The 19114-nt window shown below is 37.2% G+C and overlaps 1 protein-coding gene across 10 annotated transcripts in view; it reads left to right on the top strand.

The window, feature by feature from the left end:
• The window catches only part of MYO3A (myosin IIIA), a 170406-nt gene that overhangs the window by 84260 nt on the left and 67032 nt on the right, over window positions 1-19114 (top strand). For all 10 annotated transcript variants that reach the window (XM_071560613.1, XM_071560617.1, XM_071560612.1 and 7 more), the window contains 6 exons: window positions 94-198; window positions 960-1059; window positions 13951-14027; window positions 15318-15463; window positions 17067-17132; window positions 17531-17686. In XM_071560613.1, the coding sequence (XP_071416714.1) occupies window positions 94-198; window positions 960-1059; window positions 13951-14027; window positions 15318-15463; window positions 17067-17132; window positions 17531-17686 (650 nt within the window). The remainder of the gene's footprint in view (window positions 1-93; window positions 199-959; window positions 1060-13950; window positions 14028-15317; window positions 15464-17066; window positions 17133-17530; window positions 17687-19114) is intronic.

Genomic DNA, 19114 nt, shown 5'->3' with positions numbered 1-19114 from the left:
TTGGCTACAGATACAAAAACTACTGAAAACAAAAACCAGTTGGCTACTCCAACACTCCCTAATTCCTTTTTATATTCCCCTGATGTTTTGTAGCTGTGCAATGGTGGATCTGTGACTGATCTCGTGAAAGGATTTCTGAAGAGAGGCGAAAGGATGAATGAACTTATAATTGCTTACATTTTACGTGAAGCTCTGATGGTAAGGTAAACTTTCAGTGAAGGAATAGTCAATATTCAACTCATATTTTTTCCTTAAATGAATGAAGATCATGTCCTCACTAATACAGCTCACTATCTTGTCTTATAGCAGTGTTTAATGAAATCAAGGGGATGTGTAATTCAGATGGTTCTTTTTAAGCAAGCAAGGTAAAGTTAATCTGTTTGTTTCATTATTAAGAGAATGAAAATTGATTTTTGACCATTGATCAATTTTCTTAGTAAATACAGGTCAGCATCAGAATTGCTTCTATTTTAAGAAATACTAGAAATATTATCAAAATACTGTTCAACTTCTTATGTCTGGATTCAAAGTATTTTAATAGTAAAATACCCACATATCTAGTGAATTCAAACACCACTGCAAGAACTGATTTTGCTCATCAGGATCTAGTGTCTTTCTTTATAACTTTTGTAACTGAAATTTTACTTTCTTCCATGGAATTTAGACCTTCGCAGTTTTCTTTAAGTTTATGCTCCAACGATATAATATGTAGGTTTATAGTGCTATTTTTCTGCATTCATCTTAAGATTTCTATTTGACATGAAGTGGGGCAGTGAAAAAATATCTATTCCTTGTGGTGTGCCAGATGGTTTTCCAGTAAGAATCACATCTCTGTGGTTTTGAGTTAAAAAATTGTTTTAAATTTTTTCACACTTTTCTGCTGCTTTATTGTTTCTGCAAACGTATTACAGAGGACAGAGCTGTTATTACAAAGTTCATGTTTACATCTCACCTTTCAGGGACTTCAGCATTTGCATGAAAATAAAACTATCCACCGTGATATTAAGGGAAATAATATCCTTTTGACTACTGAAGGAGGAGTCAAGCTTGTGGATTTTGGTATGTTATGTTTACTCACATATATATATATAAACAATGTTTTACATCTGAAGTATGGAAAATAAAATAAAAAACCCAGAAAAGATTAACTATGTTACTTAAGGTTTTGAGTTCTTCATTAAAAATCACTTGGTTAACCAAAGTTCCTTTTTTTAACTTGATAGATGTTTTAGTAATTTTAGTAATGCTGTTTCAATAGTATGGCTGACAAATAGAGAATATAATATGGTGGTGGTAAGTGCCAAATGCTTTGGGGGACACTGTAAGTGAAGTGGCAAAGTGAGTTAATAGCATTCAAAATAAGGTTAATGTTTGGTTCCACCAGGATCATGCACTGGCGTTTTGTGAAATTAGGAGCTGATAGGAAAAAGCTTCATGTTTTATATGAGAACACTTAGAATTTAAGTAGCTACATGTGCTCAGACACATATACTTCATTAGTTTGATTTAAAATAAAACAAGAGATATTTGAAGGCAGTAGAGAAATATTGTATAAGTAATCTCCAATTTCCAAAGTTTGGGAAGACTAACAGATTTTGGCAAATCTGCATCTAAGAATTGGCATTAAAAGGCTCTGTTGAAGTCTGTTAGACCAAAAGTGATTCTTGAATGATGTCATCTGGTGTCCACCAAAAGAGAAAAGGAGCGGCACAGGTAAGTGGATAGAACCAGCCATTTACTATTTACCAGTTATTTACTACAGTGATTTGCCTTAAAAGTGTATTGACTGTTGTCTTACACGAGGGATATAAGAATTTGCAATGCCTGTTGTTACGAACCTTTTTTTTCTGATAGTGCACTGTCTTCTTATGTCTAATTTATTGGTCACTACTTTACAGCACAGCAGACAACTGTAAATATCATATTGCACTCAGCAAATGGAAAATCTTTATTTTTCTTTTACCCTCTTATTTTTTAATGAGATTGATTCAACTGATACATAACAATTGTTTAATAATTTTAACTACCTTTAGTATAGTATATTCCTGCCAGTAGGTTGTATTTATGCAACTCTCATTACGTTACACACAGAATCCCCAACACCGTTAGGATTAATAATTCTTCTGAAGTGTCATGTATTCCTGTTATATTTCTCAGATAAAATTTTCCTTTGGAAAGTCTTTATACTTCCTTAATCATGTCCCATACACTTATCTGTATTTTCTGATAATCTGAAAGCTTAATGTGAGGCAAAAATCAATGTTTGTGCCCACAGGCTTTTAATGTGTTGTGGATACTAATTTTTTAAGGTGTCTAAGGCAATTAGAGCTGCACAGGATCAATGCTTCTGGAAATTAATTCATTTATGCTGATGTCAAAACACACAAGCTATAGGGATGAGGACCTGAATTCTTTATTCCCCAGTTACTACAATCTACTGATAAGGCTGTAATTGAAAAATAATCTTAAATTCTTGTGGGAAAATTACAATGCTGAAACACAGATTAGACCATGCGCAAGAAAAAAATATACATACACACACATTTGTGTGAGTTCAAAAGAGGCCCCTAATACCTGCAGCAGTTCTTCCTCTTAAAGGAAAATATGAATGGCACCTTAACTTTGGAATGGATTGACATTTTCCCTGGCTTTTTCCCCCCGCTTTCTCAGTAAAAAAACCCGACCAACCAAACAAACAATAAAACAAACAAAAAAACCCACCAAACCACTCTGAAGCCAATAATTAGTTTCAAGTGGAAAAAATTCATGCAGTCTTCACAAAATTACCATGGAAGACATACCAGTCATCCTTCAGGCTGCTGTTTAAGGTATTCAGCTGGGATTTGGGAGATTTGTGTCTTCTACTTAAGAGGATTTAAGCCCACAATAATCAGATTCTGGGATCATTTTTTAGCCAGGAATGTGAGTTGATCAAAATCTCTCATGTTGGCACTGCTACAGACTGCTGTACATAAAGATTTGTTGGATCAGGGACTGAAACTCATAGCCATCTTTTAACGTACAAGCCTGTGAATTGGCTTTAGAATTAGACAGACACACAGGCACAGTCTCCTTTTTGCCCAGTAAATACTCAGAGGAAGAAAAATTTTTGGTTTAGTGAGCCAATTATTACATGGGGCCAAGCAATCAAAACCAACCAAAATAATCACATCACCCTTTCTAGCATGTGCACAGCTTTTGTGTTGCGGAGAGGAGAGCAGAGGCGGTGAACCAAGGAGTCCTTCAACCACCAAACACACATGACCAAGAAAGTGAGCCCTTCCCAAGATAATTTTGTCTCTGACATTTTCCTGCATGCTGGTTGCTGCTGAGATGTTCCTGAAGAAGCCTTTGCTGTCCTTCCCTGATTCCATTTAAGGTGGTTTTCTTCTAAACAGTTCCATAAAATCTGTATCTGAAGGATGGGTCTATGAAGTGCCTTACTGAACACAAAACTAGAAAAGGACCTGTTCTCAGTCTGTGTGTGTTGTGCAGTCATTTAACTTGAACTCGTGTCTTTGTCTTTTTTTTTTTTAATACTTTTTAGGAACTTTTTAGGAGCCATAATTGAAAAAAAACAACACGTTAATTTCAGTGAATTAAACCACTTTTGAAAATGGCTTTTCTTTCCTTCATTGTTTTTGTACTCTGAACTTGGTGTATAGTGTACTGCCATTGTGAGTCCTTCCTTGTACAGCAGCACTGACTTTGCAGAAGCTTAATTTTGTGATGCAATGTATACACATTGCCTTATTTATGTATGCTGGGACGATATTTTCTGAACACTGCACAGTCTGTAATGGATAACCTTCACAACACCCTTATGGAGATGTAAATTACTCTGATTCCCTGTTAACAGCTAAGAATCTGGAACTCTGAGAGACTGAGTTGTTTGAGGTGACACATACAAGGTGTGGAAAAGCTCTGCCAAAATCCAGGCTAACAGTCTGAACTGTTCATTTTTGGAGGTAGTGATAATTAAATAGATGAGAAAGACTTTGAAAGAATACCATGGCTGTGCCTCACCTAGATCACTTTGATGAGTGAAATTTTTCCTTTCTCTTAAAATTCTGCTGTAATATTACTTAATCACCTCAGCAATATTCTCATATCTAAGAAAACGCCCAATCCCAGTGCAGATTAGTGATGAAATCAAGTCCAGTACCTGAAGGCAGCCTGTAAGAAAGTTGGAGAGAGACTATTTGCAAGAGCATATAGTGATAGGATAAGAGGGAATGGCTTTAAATTGAAGAATAAGTTTAGATTAGATATTAGGAAAATTTTTTTTTACCTTGAACGTGGTGAGGCACTGGAGCAGTTTGCCCAGAGAAGCTTGGAATGCCCCATCCCTGGAAATGTTCAAGGCAGTGTTGGATGGAGCTCTGAGCAACCTGGTCTAGTGAAAGGTGTCTCTGCCCATGGCCATTCTATGATTCTACATCTCCACGCAGTGCTTATGAAGCTCTATTGCTTATCAAGGAGCTGCCAGATAAAGTTTTAGTTTAAATTGTCAAAGTCACAAGAATTTTGAAATACTGTTACAAGGGATGCATCCTCTCTCCTCACATCCATCCAGCAGAGATAACCAAAATAATTTTTATTTTCCACAGATAAGTAGCAGCCAAGGAGATCTACTGTAGGTATGTCCTCTGATCACAGATTCAGTCCTTAAAGTCATTAAACTTCTAAATACATTAGTAGTCCATATTTTCCTTGTAAGAGAGGAAGGCTGACTGAAGGCAGTTTCACTACCTGAATATTTGTGGGAATTAGCTGCTAAGCTGTTCTGGTAGAAAACCTTTGGAGTGGGATGTTACACCTGCAAATTGCAGCAATTATGCTCCAAGCAAGGAGCATCCTCTAACACATCAGATAGTTGCATTATTACATTCAAGTGTAGCTCTATGTTTTCGGTATAAGGTAGGGATTTGGTAGAAAAATATATTTTTAAATTAAATTCCCTGCAACAATTTAAAGAGTCACTGCTATATAATCTAATATATAAAAAGAATCGGAGGCAAACAAGGTGTGAATTAAATTCCTTTTTGAAAAATATTCTTAATTATATTCACAGTTCCTTATTAGTGTTCTGGGAAGGAAATATTTTACATCCATTTCACAGAACTCTGGTTATATCCAGTGGATTGGCATTAAAGAGACAGATTTCAAATGAAATTTTAATCGCAGAAAAGCACCTTACAAAATTTTCAAAAATTCTGGCATGTAAATCCAAATTAATTTAATCCTAGATATCTTTTGAAAGTCATGTGCCTATTTTATCTGCAGCCTTTGCTACCTAATTATCTGTGAGTGTCTGATCTTTTTTCATAAGTTAAAACGCCTGCCTGAAGTCGCTTGAACACATAGCATACCTCATCTGAAACAAAAATTCATGTATTCATCTGCATCTTATAATATGTAACCAATTGCATACGAAGCTGAGGGTGTAACATCTGCTTAATGCTAACAAATACTTGCTTCTTTGAATAGTCCTTCTCAATTCAGTTTATTTTCTTAAAATCAGGATGTTGCACAAGGCCTTTCATGTATTAATGTTAGTCTAAGACGCAGTTTTATAATGTGCTATTCCAAAATGGGAGAAAAGAAACTTAGCTGTATTGTTATTATTTTAACTGTGGTCTGAAAAGACCAAGTGACATTTCATTTTGAAAGATTTGAAGTTATTTCTGAAGTCCCCTGCCAGTATTTCTGAAATCCCCTGCCATTTCAGTGAGTCTGGGTGCTTGAAAGGTGAAGCTTTGCATGCTTATATGTTACAGAATGAAGAAGATCCTAGAGGACACAACTCCCTATCAGTAAACTAGACAAAGTTGCTGATGTGTCAGGGGACATGGAAGAAAGAACCACTCTTCCACTAAAAGTTTTGAAACCCTACAGTCACATGGCAAGTGATTCTTTTAACTAAAGTGAGGAGACTTAATGCTGATGGCAAATTTCTCTTCAGCTATGTTTTTGAGGGTTGACCTTGTAGGCTGATAATCTTGACCGAGAGCACTGGTAGCTCATACACCTTTGGGACTGCTGAAGTCTGCTGTCAGAGACTAGAAGTATCTCAGGATGAGCAGCTGTTGGCTTGAAAATGTTCAGGAAAAAATATAAGTATAAACTCCACCACTTAGGAAATGCACAGTTTTCCAGCCGCACTGTTTCTTGCTGAAGGCCATGCCCCTCTATGCTTTCATACCGCATGTAATTAGACTTTTGATGTTATTACCATGAAAGGTCATTGGAAAAAAAGGAAGGCAGACAGCTAGATGGATATTATAAATATTCAAGTTCCTGTAAAAAAATAAAATGTGGGAGGACTCATTAAATCTTTAGAATTTAAGCCTATTTCTAACTACAGACCTCATGATTTCCCATAGTTTGCCCAGTACTGTAAGTGGGAGAAAGGGGATATTGAAAAGGATTGGCACTGTATATTTTCAGTTTTTTCTCATGTGTTTTGTCAACGATACCTAAAACTCTCCATCATAAGAGGCTCTGGTTAAGCAATATGTAAGAAAGATACAAGTGTTTTATAGGTTAAGCAGGTTCCAGTGGAGGACATGGAAAAAAGGTAATGCAATCTTGCTGCTGCTGGCTGATGGTGGAAAATTACAAGCTGTGCTGCATGCAGTTAAAGGAATAATGACTTCAAGTGTTCCTTTAGTACTGTGGATAAAGAGATTGCATAATTAAAATGTGTATTGTAATATTAATGGAATATATAGTGAAGTTATATATATTGTGAAGTTAAGGTGATTTTTGTACTTCAAACGTGCTTAGTTTGCATTTTTCTGCTTTTGTTTCGAAGTGTTGGATTTAAAAGTTGTGTGTGAATATTCTCTTGGCATTCCAAATGCAGTTTCAGATATCCCACTTTGCATGTAACTAGCACACTTCTATCCTGCATAGTAGCCTGAGTCAACTAGAGATTTAGCCTGAGTATTACTCATGGGGGAAAAATGAACTGGAGAAGAGAATACTGTATTGCTCTATTTAGACACTGAAAACTGACATTACTGTGTTTAATACTTGATCTATTTGTTCTATGTAACTGGGAAACTGCAAGTAGACAGAGGTCAGCGTTTATGTTTGGAATGTAATATGATTATTATTTTGTTACGGAGAAAATTATCATTCTTCTTTTAAAGCTATTTAAAGTCTTCCAAAGTAAAGAGCCAAGGAAATCTTAATACTAATATTTCTTGATGGCCTTCTTATTATTCAAAATTGCAATTTGATGAAACTAGTCTATGTAAGACACTTGTTTGGTAGTGTATTTTTATATTATTTCTTTGTTTACTTTAAAGTGCATCATTAATTTCGTTTGGGCAACAATAAATAAAAGTATTAATTTCATAATTCAGTTGAGTTATTAAAATAAATTTATTAGCGTGGTTTTTTTCCCTAGAAAGACTAATTCTGCCAGTGTTCTATTGTGTCTTAGTAGTGTGTGCTACTTCTTCTTTACAAGTTAGGGACTATTAATAGCGCTTTACCACTACTAGTGATCAGTAACAACTGATCAACATAAGTTAGAGTGCACAGGTGTTTCTGTTTTGTTGTATAATATTCATGCCTATTCTGATACAGAAATACAGGTCAAAATACTGAAAATTCTGTGACTTTGCTAAACTGATGGAGTTTTTGGAGTGTAGATGAGCCATTAACTTCTGTAACGATAATGCAAGAGAAATAAAATCAGTTACACTGTTCAGCATGTCCAAAACAATGGGGACAATCTCAATGTAATTAAAGAGTCTCTGCTAAGATTCCCTCTTAATAGTTCCATCTGCTTAATTGTTCACCTCTCCTGGTTTTCTGATGCATGAGGGAGCTTTCTGCTGGTCTTGTGGAAAAAAGACCTCTGAAATCTTGGGTCAGAGGTTGGGGAGTGAACCATGGCACTGAGCTTCATCCTTTTGCTGTGACACGTCAGCAGCTCTCATGTTCTCTTGCTGTGGCCTCTCCCTACCACAAATAGCCTTGATAGATGCAGTTTGTTGGTTGATCATAGATCAGCCTGGAAAGCTTCTGTGGCATGTGGCATTGCAGAGGGAGAGAAGACTCCCCGGACTGTGCAGAGAATGCACAATGGTACAGGTTCAGCTGCAATGGACAGGGAGTCTAGAGCCACCTTGTGCTCAGTGAATAGGTTGAGAAGTCAGTTGTGAGTGATCCAAGTTTCACTGTTTTGGCATTTTAAGCTATGTCCCTTTTAATATACATTATGGTTCCCAGCTTCTCATGTCCTGCTGATATTGAAGAGGAATGTGTGACCTTGAGTCATTTTCTAAACTTTTGTAGGTTACTTATTCTGGATTAGTCAGAATATCCTAGTGCATCCTTTTCTGCTTGCCCTACATTAGCTTTAAATGCTGTCTGAATCATTCTGCAAAATTGAAACAATTAATTAAAATAATTTAATTTGAAGGTATTCAAAAATAAAATAATTTTCTTTCTGCCCTTAGCTTGCTTTAAGCAATGAGTCATAGCAAGACTTGTGTTTGCCCTAGTCATTCCAGCATGCATCCATAATAAAACTGTCTGCTTCACTGATTCAGATCAGAATCAGACTGTTATTGTGTTGTCATTTCTGCATATCATATAGCATGACATTCACATGTTGCTGCTAAAAAGCATTTACTAGGAGAGCACAGCAGAAGCCAATAAAAGTAAAAGACTTTGAAGAAAGCTTTCTTCATGAGCAGCTTGTCAAACTGCTTTGAACCCAATCAAAGTAATAATTCCAAATTTTTCAACCCAGGGTGAGCAGGGATAAGATGGATTGTGTTGACTTGAGCTGTGGAGCTTTTTCATTGTTGAATGTTTAATTCTTTGTTGAAGGCTTAGTCCCTAAAAACTTATTTTATGGGCCACATTTGAATGAAAACCTTTGTGCTGTCCAGTACCAAAAACCAGAAATCCTGTGGCCAAATGCTGTATCCAGAATAAGCTGTTCACTTGGTCTTTCAAATATTTTCTTCTATTAATTTACGTAAAGATGTCACTGATGGCTTAAGTATTACAGAAGCTTCACACTGAAAGCTGGTGTCATATGCCAGAGACACGTGAAGCGAGAAAACAGCCCTTTCTGGCCAGCAAAGACTTCCTCTTCATTTTCTCATGGGTCACAAAATAGTAATCTCTTGAGGTTATTAGAAACCCTCTGGTCTCATGTGTGAATACTAAAGCCCATTAATTTTTTAACTGAAAGTTTAACCCAATGACTCATTTGTATTGAAGTATTCCCCTACTGAGGTATTTTAAATATGTTAAATATTCTGTTCCTTCAGCATGAGTTTTGCCAATATCCCTGATTTTCATAACAGGAAAACCATGTCATAGAAAAAGAGGAAAATCTCCAGGGCTTTCCCAGTCATACAGGGAAAAATGTCCTTTTTGGTTCTCAAAGTGGCAATCGGTTTCCCATCCAATGTATAAGGACGGCAGCATCTGAGGAGGACTTTTCTCACCATCATACTGCACCATATTGCGTGTAGTTGCACAAATCCCTGAGGCTCTAGAGAAGACTAGTTCTCCTTTCTAAATGCATCTGGCCAATTGTGCATCAGGAGAACAAATGTTCCTGTGCATCCCTTTCAGGAAACCAGCTGAAGCCCCGAAGCATGAGATTTGATTAGAATCATTGGTGTTGTGATACACTGAGCTGTCAGGAGCATGTGGAGGGAAGTCTGTGGTCACCTGCTCTCCTGGAGGCCATGGAGAGAGGGTTCAATCAGAATTGCAGACTAAGGGAAGCTAGAGTATGCTGCCCAGTCTGTAATGTGAAAGGTCTTGGATTTCTTGGAGAAAGAAGCTGTGTTAAACCCTTTTGATTAAAAAGCATTGTATATCCCACAAATGTAGTAAGTGTTCTGCCTTTTTTTTTAGGTCACTGTTTGCCATTTTATTATCAGTATGCACCTTGTAATGATTCTGTATCTGATTTAGAGTTTTCATTTTCTTCCTGGTATGCTTTAAATTGTCTTTTCTTTGTCCTTTAATCCTCGTGGTGAGTTTTCTGAGAAAGCCACTGAACTTCCATTTGTTTCACTTCCATTCCCCTGTACTTGATAGTACAGATTAACTTGTTTATCCCCCTTTAACTCCACACCTCTTGGTTTTGTAGTAAACACAATGGATTTTTCACCCCTCAGGCAGTTCATATACATGGTCTTCTTGGAGACTAAGCTTTTGATCTTTCTAGGGTTGTAAAGGGCCATTTGGTTATCTTTTGGATATGCCTCTTTCAGCTAAAATTTTGCATCTGCAGTGTGCTGAGGCTTTTTTTAGTATTTTTTTATGCATTTCAACTGATCTGTCTGAAATATTCTGTCTGGACATATAGTGTTACACCAATACAACCTGAAAAAAGCAATGAAATGAGTGTCAAAGATAGCAGCAATTACAGAGGAATTGAGTTACAATTCTGCCATTGTTGTGGGGGAAAGTAGCTACTTTCCTGTTTGCATCCTGACAAGAATGGTGGCTTCTTCTCAAAGTGAAGCCTAAGGTGCTAAAGGAAAACCTGAAACCATTGGGATCTATTGCCTCCAGATCTAGTAAAAAGGTGGAGTTGCATGATTTATTAGGCACTGCCTTCACACGTTTGGGCAAAGAGGCAAGGAAGGAAAGGCGACTTTTTGCGGCAAAACATACCTACATACCTGCCAGCGGGCTTAAGGGGAATGCAGTGTAAAATGCTGATGCTGTTTCACATCTGTAAGAAAGGCTGGGAAGTAGTTCAAAGCATTTTGGCCTCTTTGGATCTGCAAAGTTAACAGTGAGTGGTTTTTGGTCCAGAGACTAGCTTGAGGAATGATGGAACTACATGTTCTTAATCTGAAGAAGGTCACAAAGAGAATGCTTTGGCAGTGAAGTGTACGCTGAGAGCAAAGATAAACAAGGGATATGGAAGAGCTAACCAAAGGAGTGTAAACCCTTTGGCGTAAGGTCATCACATATGAATACAGTGGCTAACATGTTGTGAGTGTGGACTCCCTGCCGCGTGTGGAATGTGAATTTAGTACAATGAACTAGGGCCATTCCCTCACCAGCAACAGCCACTGAAACGTGCACGCTTCATCACAGGACGTAATCACAAAGCGATGTTGTACAGCCTGCCAGGTTAGATCAGAGCAGTGTCTGCTCAAATTGAGCACTGTGAGACAAATCTTTCCAAATAATAAGGAGGTAATTTCTGCACTGTTTTTCTTTTTTGGAGTGCCAAGGTCAGAAGTAGGTGGCTTTACTTGCAGTGTTATTCCAATACACAAGTTTTTGCAATCAAAAGCTTGAATAATACTCATATTGTAAGTGTCCTGATTTCTGGTTTTTATTAGTAAAATGATGTCTGAAAAAAGAAAAAGCAGCTATATACACAATTTTTTCTTTTTGGTGTGCATTGCTACTGTTAATGCACATATATATAAAGCTCTTACCTTTCATAAGATTTACAATTTGCTTGTAATAAAACACTATTTTGTGACATTTTTGAGGTTTTCTTAGGACAATATTTGACTGAAATTGCAACAAAGCATTAGTAAATGGGAAGGGGAGGAGCAAGATGTTTTTGTTTGAAAATATGTAAGTTAAAAAAAGCTGGCAAGCTATATGCTTGACTGGTTACTGAAATGCTGGAAGAAATGTTGCTAAGTGTGGGATTACATCATCTTTCCTCTATACACAAAAAAAGCCCAAGGAAATATCATTTGTCATAAGACCTACACTGCATAATCTGAATTGCCACTTTAATGCTAAGAGCAGAAGGATTAAAAAACCCAACCAAACAAAAAGCACACAACCTCTCCAAGAGCCTAAAGAAAATAGTGGTGAACAATCAAATTAAATCAGTTTTTTACTGAAATAAAAGAAGGGTGAGGAAGAAAAAATTCTTCAGTTTATTTAATAATTACATTTAATTACATTAAAGAGAAAAGAACAACAGTTCATAGACAGATAAGAGTGAATACATGAGTGTTCCTTATATCTACTGAGAATTATGATTATTTATAAAATCTGACACTGCAATAACAAAAATGTAGTTAGTGCCTTTCTTTGCCTGCAGATCTGAATCCCATTTCCTCCTCCAACACTACAAAAAAGAGTTTTACACAGGGGACTCCCACAGCACGTAGGAAGGGAGAGGGGAGAGTAGCCTCAGTTCCCTCCAAATGGAATGATGTCTGTTGGCATCACTGCAGTGGTTTCAGACCTGTGATGATGTGTGCTTACTAAACGACATATTTTTCTAAGGGCTCAGAACTGCCACAGACTCTGTGAGCCGGAAGCTGGACTTCAGACAACTCCTTGAGGTGGCAAATACAAAGCCCCTGCTTAGCTGAGTCGAAGCAGGGTTGATGGACTTTGTACTAAGACTCACATTGTCCTGCTTTCCGTGGTGCATAACATTGGATATTGGACTTCTGTAGACAGAGAGGAGTAGATCCAGGTTCCTCAAGGCTGGTGTAGGCCAGAGGGAGGCAGCCACAAAAGCACTGGTTGCATTTGTCTCAAAGGAACACGCGGGATCTTTCTTGCTGCCTTTATTTTCACGTTACATACATTTCTGACAGACAAATATGGATACGTTGTGAATTAGAGCTGAACACATAGCTTTAGAGTGAAGAAACAAATCAAGCTTTCCGTGGTTTCTTGACTACACTGAAAAAAACCCAAAACAATCAAATTCTATCTAGCCAGGAGTGTACTTAATATTTCCCCTGGGCAGTTAATGTGAATTGTTCTTATGAACCATGTGTGGGGTTTTCAGGAAGATAAGGTGAAGCATGTTCAAACCAGACAGAGTTGAAACTGCCTGGTGGTCCTCTCTGGAGCTTCATGTGTTTCACAACAATGAAATGGCACTCACAGGGTGAAATGGAGTTGTCTTACTATTTTAAAGAGAAAGCAGATATATGTATAGAGGCAAAATAAGTGAGTTTCAGTGTCAGGCAGACTGAGGCTGGAGCATGTATGTGTAGAGCACAGGACCTTTCTGGCCATCCATGGTATCAGCACTTTAGAATATGCCTCTGGTGGACCTTCAGCATTGGCTGTTACTCAGAGCCATAATAGTTTAGGACTGGCTAGCTGAGGGGCTGTCTTTCTCCATGTGTTGTGCTCTCCCCTTTGCATGCAGTGGAGTTATTTCCAGCCAATACACCCTGGTTTTGTAAGGAAGGAAGGAAGTTGGTGGAAATTGGTGGAAGCTGGTAGAAGTGTGCTGCAGCCCACTTGAATTCCTAGTATTTCAGTGTCTTTTAATTTAAAACTGCAAGGAACCTTTAAACTTCTGAGTTTGCTCTCCAACTCTTGGCCTGAAACAGTTAATTCCTTAAAGTACAGCTCATGTTGCAAAGCTGATTTGCAGGCTTGTTGCTTTGAGAATGTGTTTTGAGCATGGAGAGACTTCTGCTTTTGTAAGAATTTTTGAGGTTTCTCTGTTTTGTTTTTTCTTTTTTATGGCAGAGCAGTTAAGAGATGAGGATAAATATCTTTTATAGTGTTAACCTGAAATATAGATATAGATGTAAAACGAGACAGGGGTTTAGTGTCAGTATGGAGGATTAAAAGCTGTGGAAGGGATAGTACTTTTCCACCCTCGCTAAAGTGCCTTACCACTCTTCTAATACAGGACATAGAAAAACACTAATTAACCAGTCAAAATATATGGAGTCAGATTACTAATCAAACACTTATTTGGGACTAAGTGCTGGTCCTGCTGAAGCCACTGGAAACAAACGATGTGGAGAACCTCAGCTGAAGTGCTGAGTACCTCTGAGGACTGGGCCTCTGTTTCCAGAGAACTCAAACGATGTATTGGAGATTCACCTGCAGAGGAAATTGTAGCATGACAAGATGAGGACATCACTGTTCAGAAGGGCTGTCTTGGATGGAAATGGCCATTGCTCTGATTACAGCTTTCCTTCATTCTTCCAGGTGTGTCTGCTCAGCTGACCAGCACTCGTCTGCGTCGGAACACCTCCGTGGGCACCCCGTTCTGGATGGCTCCAGAGGTTAGGTTCATGTTTCAAAACATTTTGCCGCTGGTATCCAAGCTGCTGTATTCTGCATTTCTGCTCTTTCCTTGTCTTTCTTCCTGACCACTGGTCTTTTCACCAAATGAAAAAGCAATGCAACTTTTTTTGAAAAGTGTTTGAAAACGTTTTACTTACTTATTTGCAAGGATTAAGTTAAAATGTGTTTACTTTTGAAATTACAAGCTTAGAGCCAGGTCACAAGACATTGAATTGCTTACTAAAATATTAAAGAGTATGGAGTACTACTGTTGATACTTTGCAACCTTCCAAGCTTTGAAACTATGGGTATATTATTTTCCCGTGGATGGAAGGAGCCCAAGATGGTACTATGATGCATTATAGTGTCTATTTTTCAACTTCTATACCTGAAAACTTTTTAATACTATGTATCTATAGCTAACAGCAAGAAATGGAAGAGATTATTATGAATGAAGGTGTACTGTGATTCTGTGCAGATTTTTCCAACCTGAAATTGAAGCATATAAAGATACATTTTAAGCTGAGACAGGAAAAATATTTCTTTATAAATAAGATTATCTACTTGCGCTATTTGTATGCACACAAACACATGCAAGTACATCTGTTTTAGCACATAGAACTACTCTGTTTATACACGTGTTTTTTTCAACACACTGTGTTTATACACACAGGTCTAGCCCTGTAACTAATGGCAGACATGTTAGCTTAGATCTGCAGTGAATGGGATGAAAAATTCTAGATTCATCCAGCATAGTGAATGAGCTGAAATACATATGAAATTAAATATCTTTACTGTGATTCAATGACAAACACTTTGTCCCGATCCACCTGATGTGGAAATTCGCTGATTTGTCTGAATAAGGAACCAGTAAGGGACAGTGATTTCAGCTTTTGCTTTCCTGCCTGCTTCACTTCACAGAGAGAGCAGTATAGCTCCATTAATTGCTTTGTGGGAATAATCCATATAACACAGTTGTAGGGTTGCTGAGTTTCCTTCTGCTTCCTCAGCCATGGGATGCAGTTTAACACCTCCAGCTAAAAAACCCAAGGATTTGCAGCCTTTTGTCAGATGAGGAGACATGGGGCCAGAGAACCTGGTGTTCATGGACACCTGCTTTCTCTAGTTTTTAAACAGTGGGATTTTTCAGCTTAGCTTTCTAAATATGTGCGTGTCTTTTTATTTCACTGAATATCTCCATCCTGTAAGACATTCCCCCAGCTGTTGGTGTACTCTTACATTTGGACATTTGACCATCCAGTGACTGTCCCAGTCTTTTACTCCAACAGGTTATTGCCTGTGAGCAGCAACTAGATAGCTCCTATGATGCCAGATGTGATGCATGGTCACTGGGTATTACTGCAATAGAGTTGGGAGATGGAGATCCACCCCTTGCTGATTTGCACCCCATGAGGGCACTCTTCAAAATACCAAGGTAATAGCTTCATGTGTTCATTTGTTGATGGGTTAGACTGAACCTTTTTCTTAACTGTTACTTTGCTTCAAAGACTGTGTAAGTTTGTGGACTTTCTTGGAATTACTTATACCAGGAGGAGATTAGAAATACAGCTGTATTTTCTGCAGGCTCATGTATGCACATTGAGTTCAGAGCTGACTGTAACTACATTTGAGAAAAAGTCATAAAGCCTTCTTCTGAGGCCACATGAGTGCTGGACTTATCTGAGTCCTCTATATTCTGTTACAAGGAATGCCTTATATTACAAATAGAGTCTGAATATGCCACTGTGGTAAACAAGTCCTGTACCTATTTTCAGGAGTTACCTTCTGTCCTTTGAAGCAAAGGTTGTTCCACCACTCACGTATATGTAGGCTTTAGTTTTTCATTAACTTGTGCTCCTTCTGGCGGTTTCACTATTGCTGTCCTTGGGCAGTGCAAATAACTTCTTTTGTGTTTTCTTGGAGCTGAAGATAAAAGTACCCAAAGTGCCACTTAAAGCATTTCAAAGAACATCAATCTCCGAGTCTGTGGGGAATGATCATACAGTAGTTTGTGCAGTTCACTCTAACAATTGGAGAAGTATCACAACAGCTGAGACCACGGAGTATACATAAGTGCAGTCCTTTTCTGCCAAGACACCCAAATTAGTTTAAATTACCTTTAGGTTTAAGGAATCTTGTATGACTTGGCACTGAAACGGATTATGAATGCTCTTCAAACGCTTGCTTGCTATGGGAAAAGCAGCTGCAAACTACTGTGCTCAGTCATTGCAGCTGGGACTTCAAAAAAAACCTTCAGGCTTATACCTTTAGAAGTACTGGACATCTTTCTGCCCTGGAGCAAACATAAGATCAATATCCATTCATTACATTAAGTAAAACCTTAAAGTGACAGAGTAACGTTAAGCAACACTTAAAGAAAACAGTTATGATGATTTATTGAAAAGAGACAGCAAGTCACTTGCTCTATTTGTTGTTCCTTTTGTCTTCATGACCGTGATCAGTGAAAATAGCTCCTCTGAATGGAAGAAGACTATCCAGACCATTTCAGCCAAATTACACCCAGAATAAACAGCTATAACAATAGAAAAGAAGTCGTGTCTATTTGCAATAGATCTGTATTTAGACCTTCGCTTCAGTTCACTTCTGATTATCTTCTGATGAATGAGAAAAAATTATTGATGAGCCAGTTCCTTTGGACACTTTGTTTAGCAAGTTGAATAATAAAAAATTCTCTTAAGAAAGTATATTGTTTCAGGCTTGAAAAAAGAAACTTGCCATTAAAAGTGAATAGTGATTAATGGGTTGTTAGTTTAAATTCCGTTTATTGATTTGATTGAAAAAATTATAGTGGTTCTTAGCTACACTTGGTAGATCATCTCTGTGCTATTTCTCCTTATTAATTATGTAAAGTAGGAGAGCCAGTGAGGCATTACATCATCTACCCATGCTCCTTTTACCAGTGGAAATCAGTATCTTTTTTTGGTGGCCTTCTAAAACTCATTACTCAGCCTGCCTTCACACATTGTTTTTGTCCAGTGAGTAGCTTATTAACTTAACCATCACACTGATCTTTGCAGAAATCCTCCTCCAACACTTCAACAGCCTGAACTGTGGTCACCTGAATTCAATGACTTCATTAACAAGTGAGTAACAACTGAGACCACTCTGGTTGAATATGGAATATGTGTAAATGTTATATGTTAAATATCTCTGTATTCTCTGTGGAAATCTGTTGCAACTAATACTCTTCCATAAAAGCCTGGTTTGTAAATCCAGTTTGACTTCCAAGTGAGGCTCCAGATTTAAAACACGAAATAACTTTTTAACATACTTGACATACTTAAAAACTGTTTAGTTTTAAAATGCAATAATTTAACTTCTTGGACTCATCAATGCTGTGAAATCATATCAGTGTTCAGTGCAGAGCTCTTTTGATTCAGATGGATGTATTTATTATGGAGGCATGAATGAACTCCAGACAAGAATTTCAAAATCTAACTGTGAACCCTCCGTGATCATAGGTGTTTTTCTGCCAGCACAGGTGCTTGACTAAAGATTATGAGAAGCGCCCGACAGTATCTACTCTTCTGCAGCATGATTTTATTAAGCAAATTGAAGGAAAGGAAAACGTGCTACAAAGGCAACTCATGGAATTTATTGATGTTCATCAGCAAATGGGAGTCACTGAAAAGGCAAGGTAAAAGTAGCTAAAAAGAAGACCAGTTGGGACAATGTTGATACCTCCACTGTTTCAGAATGGCTAGTGCTCAGAGAAAAATTCAGCTCTTATAGCTTTAGCTGGCCAAAAAATAGGAAGCTTAACAATTGGGATCCCTGTACAGCCAATGGAAAGACAACAGCATCATAATTCACATGTGGGATGAAACAATCTTTAGAAGTACCTCCCCTTTGTTCTATGACTCAAGGTGCAGTCTTAGGATCCCAACCTCTAGAAAGCTAAGGTTAGGTGAAATTAATGTTCGTCATTTTTCTACATTTGTATGATCAGCAAATGTTTAGTTTAAACAAGTATTCTAAAAATAGCAAGTCAGGCTCCTGCAGTGATTGGATTTTCCTGACTGGAAGAAATGATAGTGGCAGCAGAAAGTTTTGCAGACTTCCAATCTTATGTCTTATTGAATAGATTCTTTCTTTCTTCCACGAGTATGTAGCAATATTAATTCTGAATAAATCACTTAGCACCTGATGGCTTTTATTTAACATACTTGAAAATGGCTTGGCCCAACTTTACGATTGACAGAACCATACCCACTGCACTGATGTATCAGATGTGAAATGTAGTAGATTAGTATTGATGTACTCCTGGTGTGACTGCTCCTGTGCTTCAAGGTAAAGCAGGATGATTTTTATTTCTTTGGTTTTTTTCAATGGAACATGAAATTTAAAAAACATTTTGGCATTATGGAAAAAGCTTATTAAAATATTCCATGTTACTTTTCACACATTTAAAGTAACAGCAGTCTTCTATTCTTATTTTGGAGAATTTTCTATTTACTCTATGCTTTCAAGATAATAATAAAAATATATTTCTAAATAATTTATGATATTCAAGTTTTCTTTGGCTTTAAATGAATGTAGCATGAGTAGAGCTTTCTCTTTTCTGGCATTGCAGTAAAAAATCTACAGTTGGCTTAAATTTAAGCCACAGACAGGATTTGTATGCTCTACATATTGCACACTTGACATTTTCTTAATCCAGAAAGATTCTCAAATTGAAATAAGCTTATCAGATGTCAATACTGAGCACTAAACTAGCACATAATCCAGACTTTTAAAAGTAATTATTTATAAAACACAGGGAAATAATATATGGTAAAATAAGTACAAACCGCTAAATTATATTAATTTAAATCCTGGTAACTGTTGTGATATTGGTAATTTTGAAGTCTAAATAATTTTTTAAAAATCAAGCTTCCAAGTCAATTAGATACTGTGACCTTTTTTACTCATTTTATAGAATTCATGTTTGTTTTATATCAAGTCATACTCTTTTTTAAAAAACCTTTTGTTTTTTATGTAAATGCTGCATAAAGCAAACTACATGAACATTTTTTCTTGTACAGTAGAAACATAAAGTGGCCCAATTTGCATGTGCATAGAGCAG

The sequence above is a fragment of the Pithys albifrons genome, chromosome 7 (genome assembly GCF_047495875.1).
Source record: "Pithys albifrons albifrons isolate INPA30051 chromosome 7, PitAlb_v1, whole genome shotgun sequence".
Lineage (NCBI taxonomy): Eukaryota > Metazoa > Chordata > Aves > Passeriformes > Thamnophilidae > Pithys > Pithys albifrons.
Note: the sequence above shows the minus strand (reverse complement) of the source record. Positions and strands in the feature narration are given on the sequence as shown.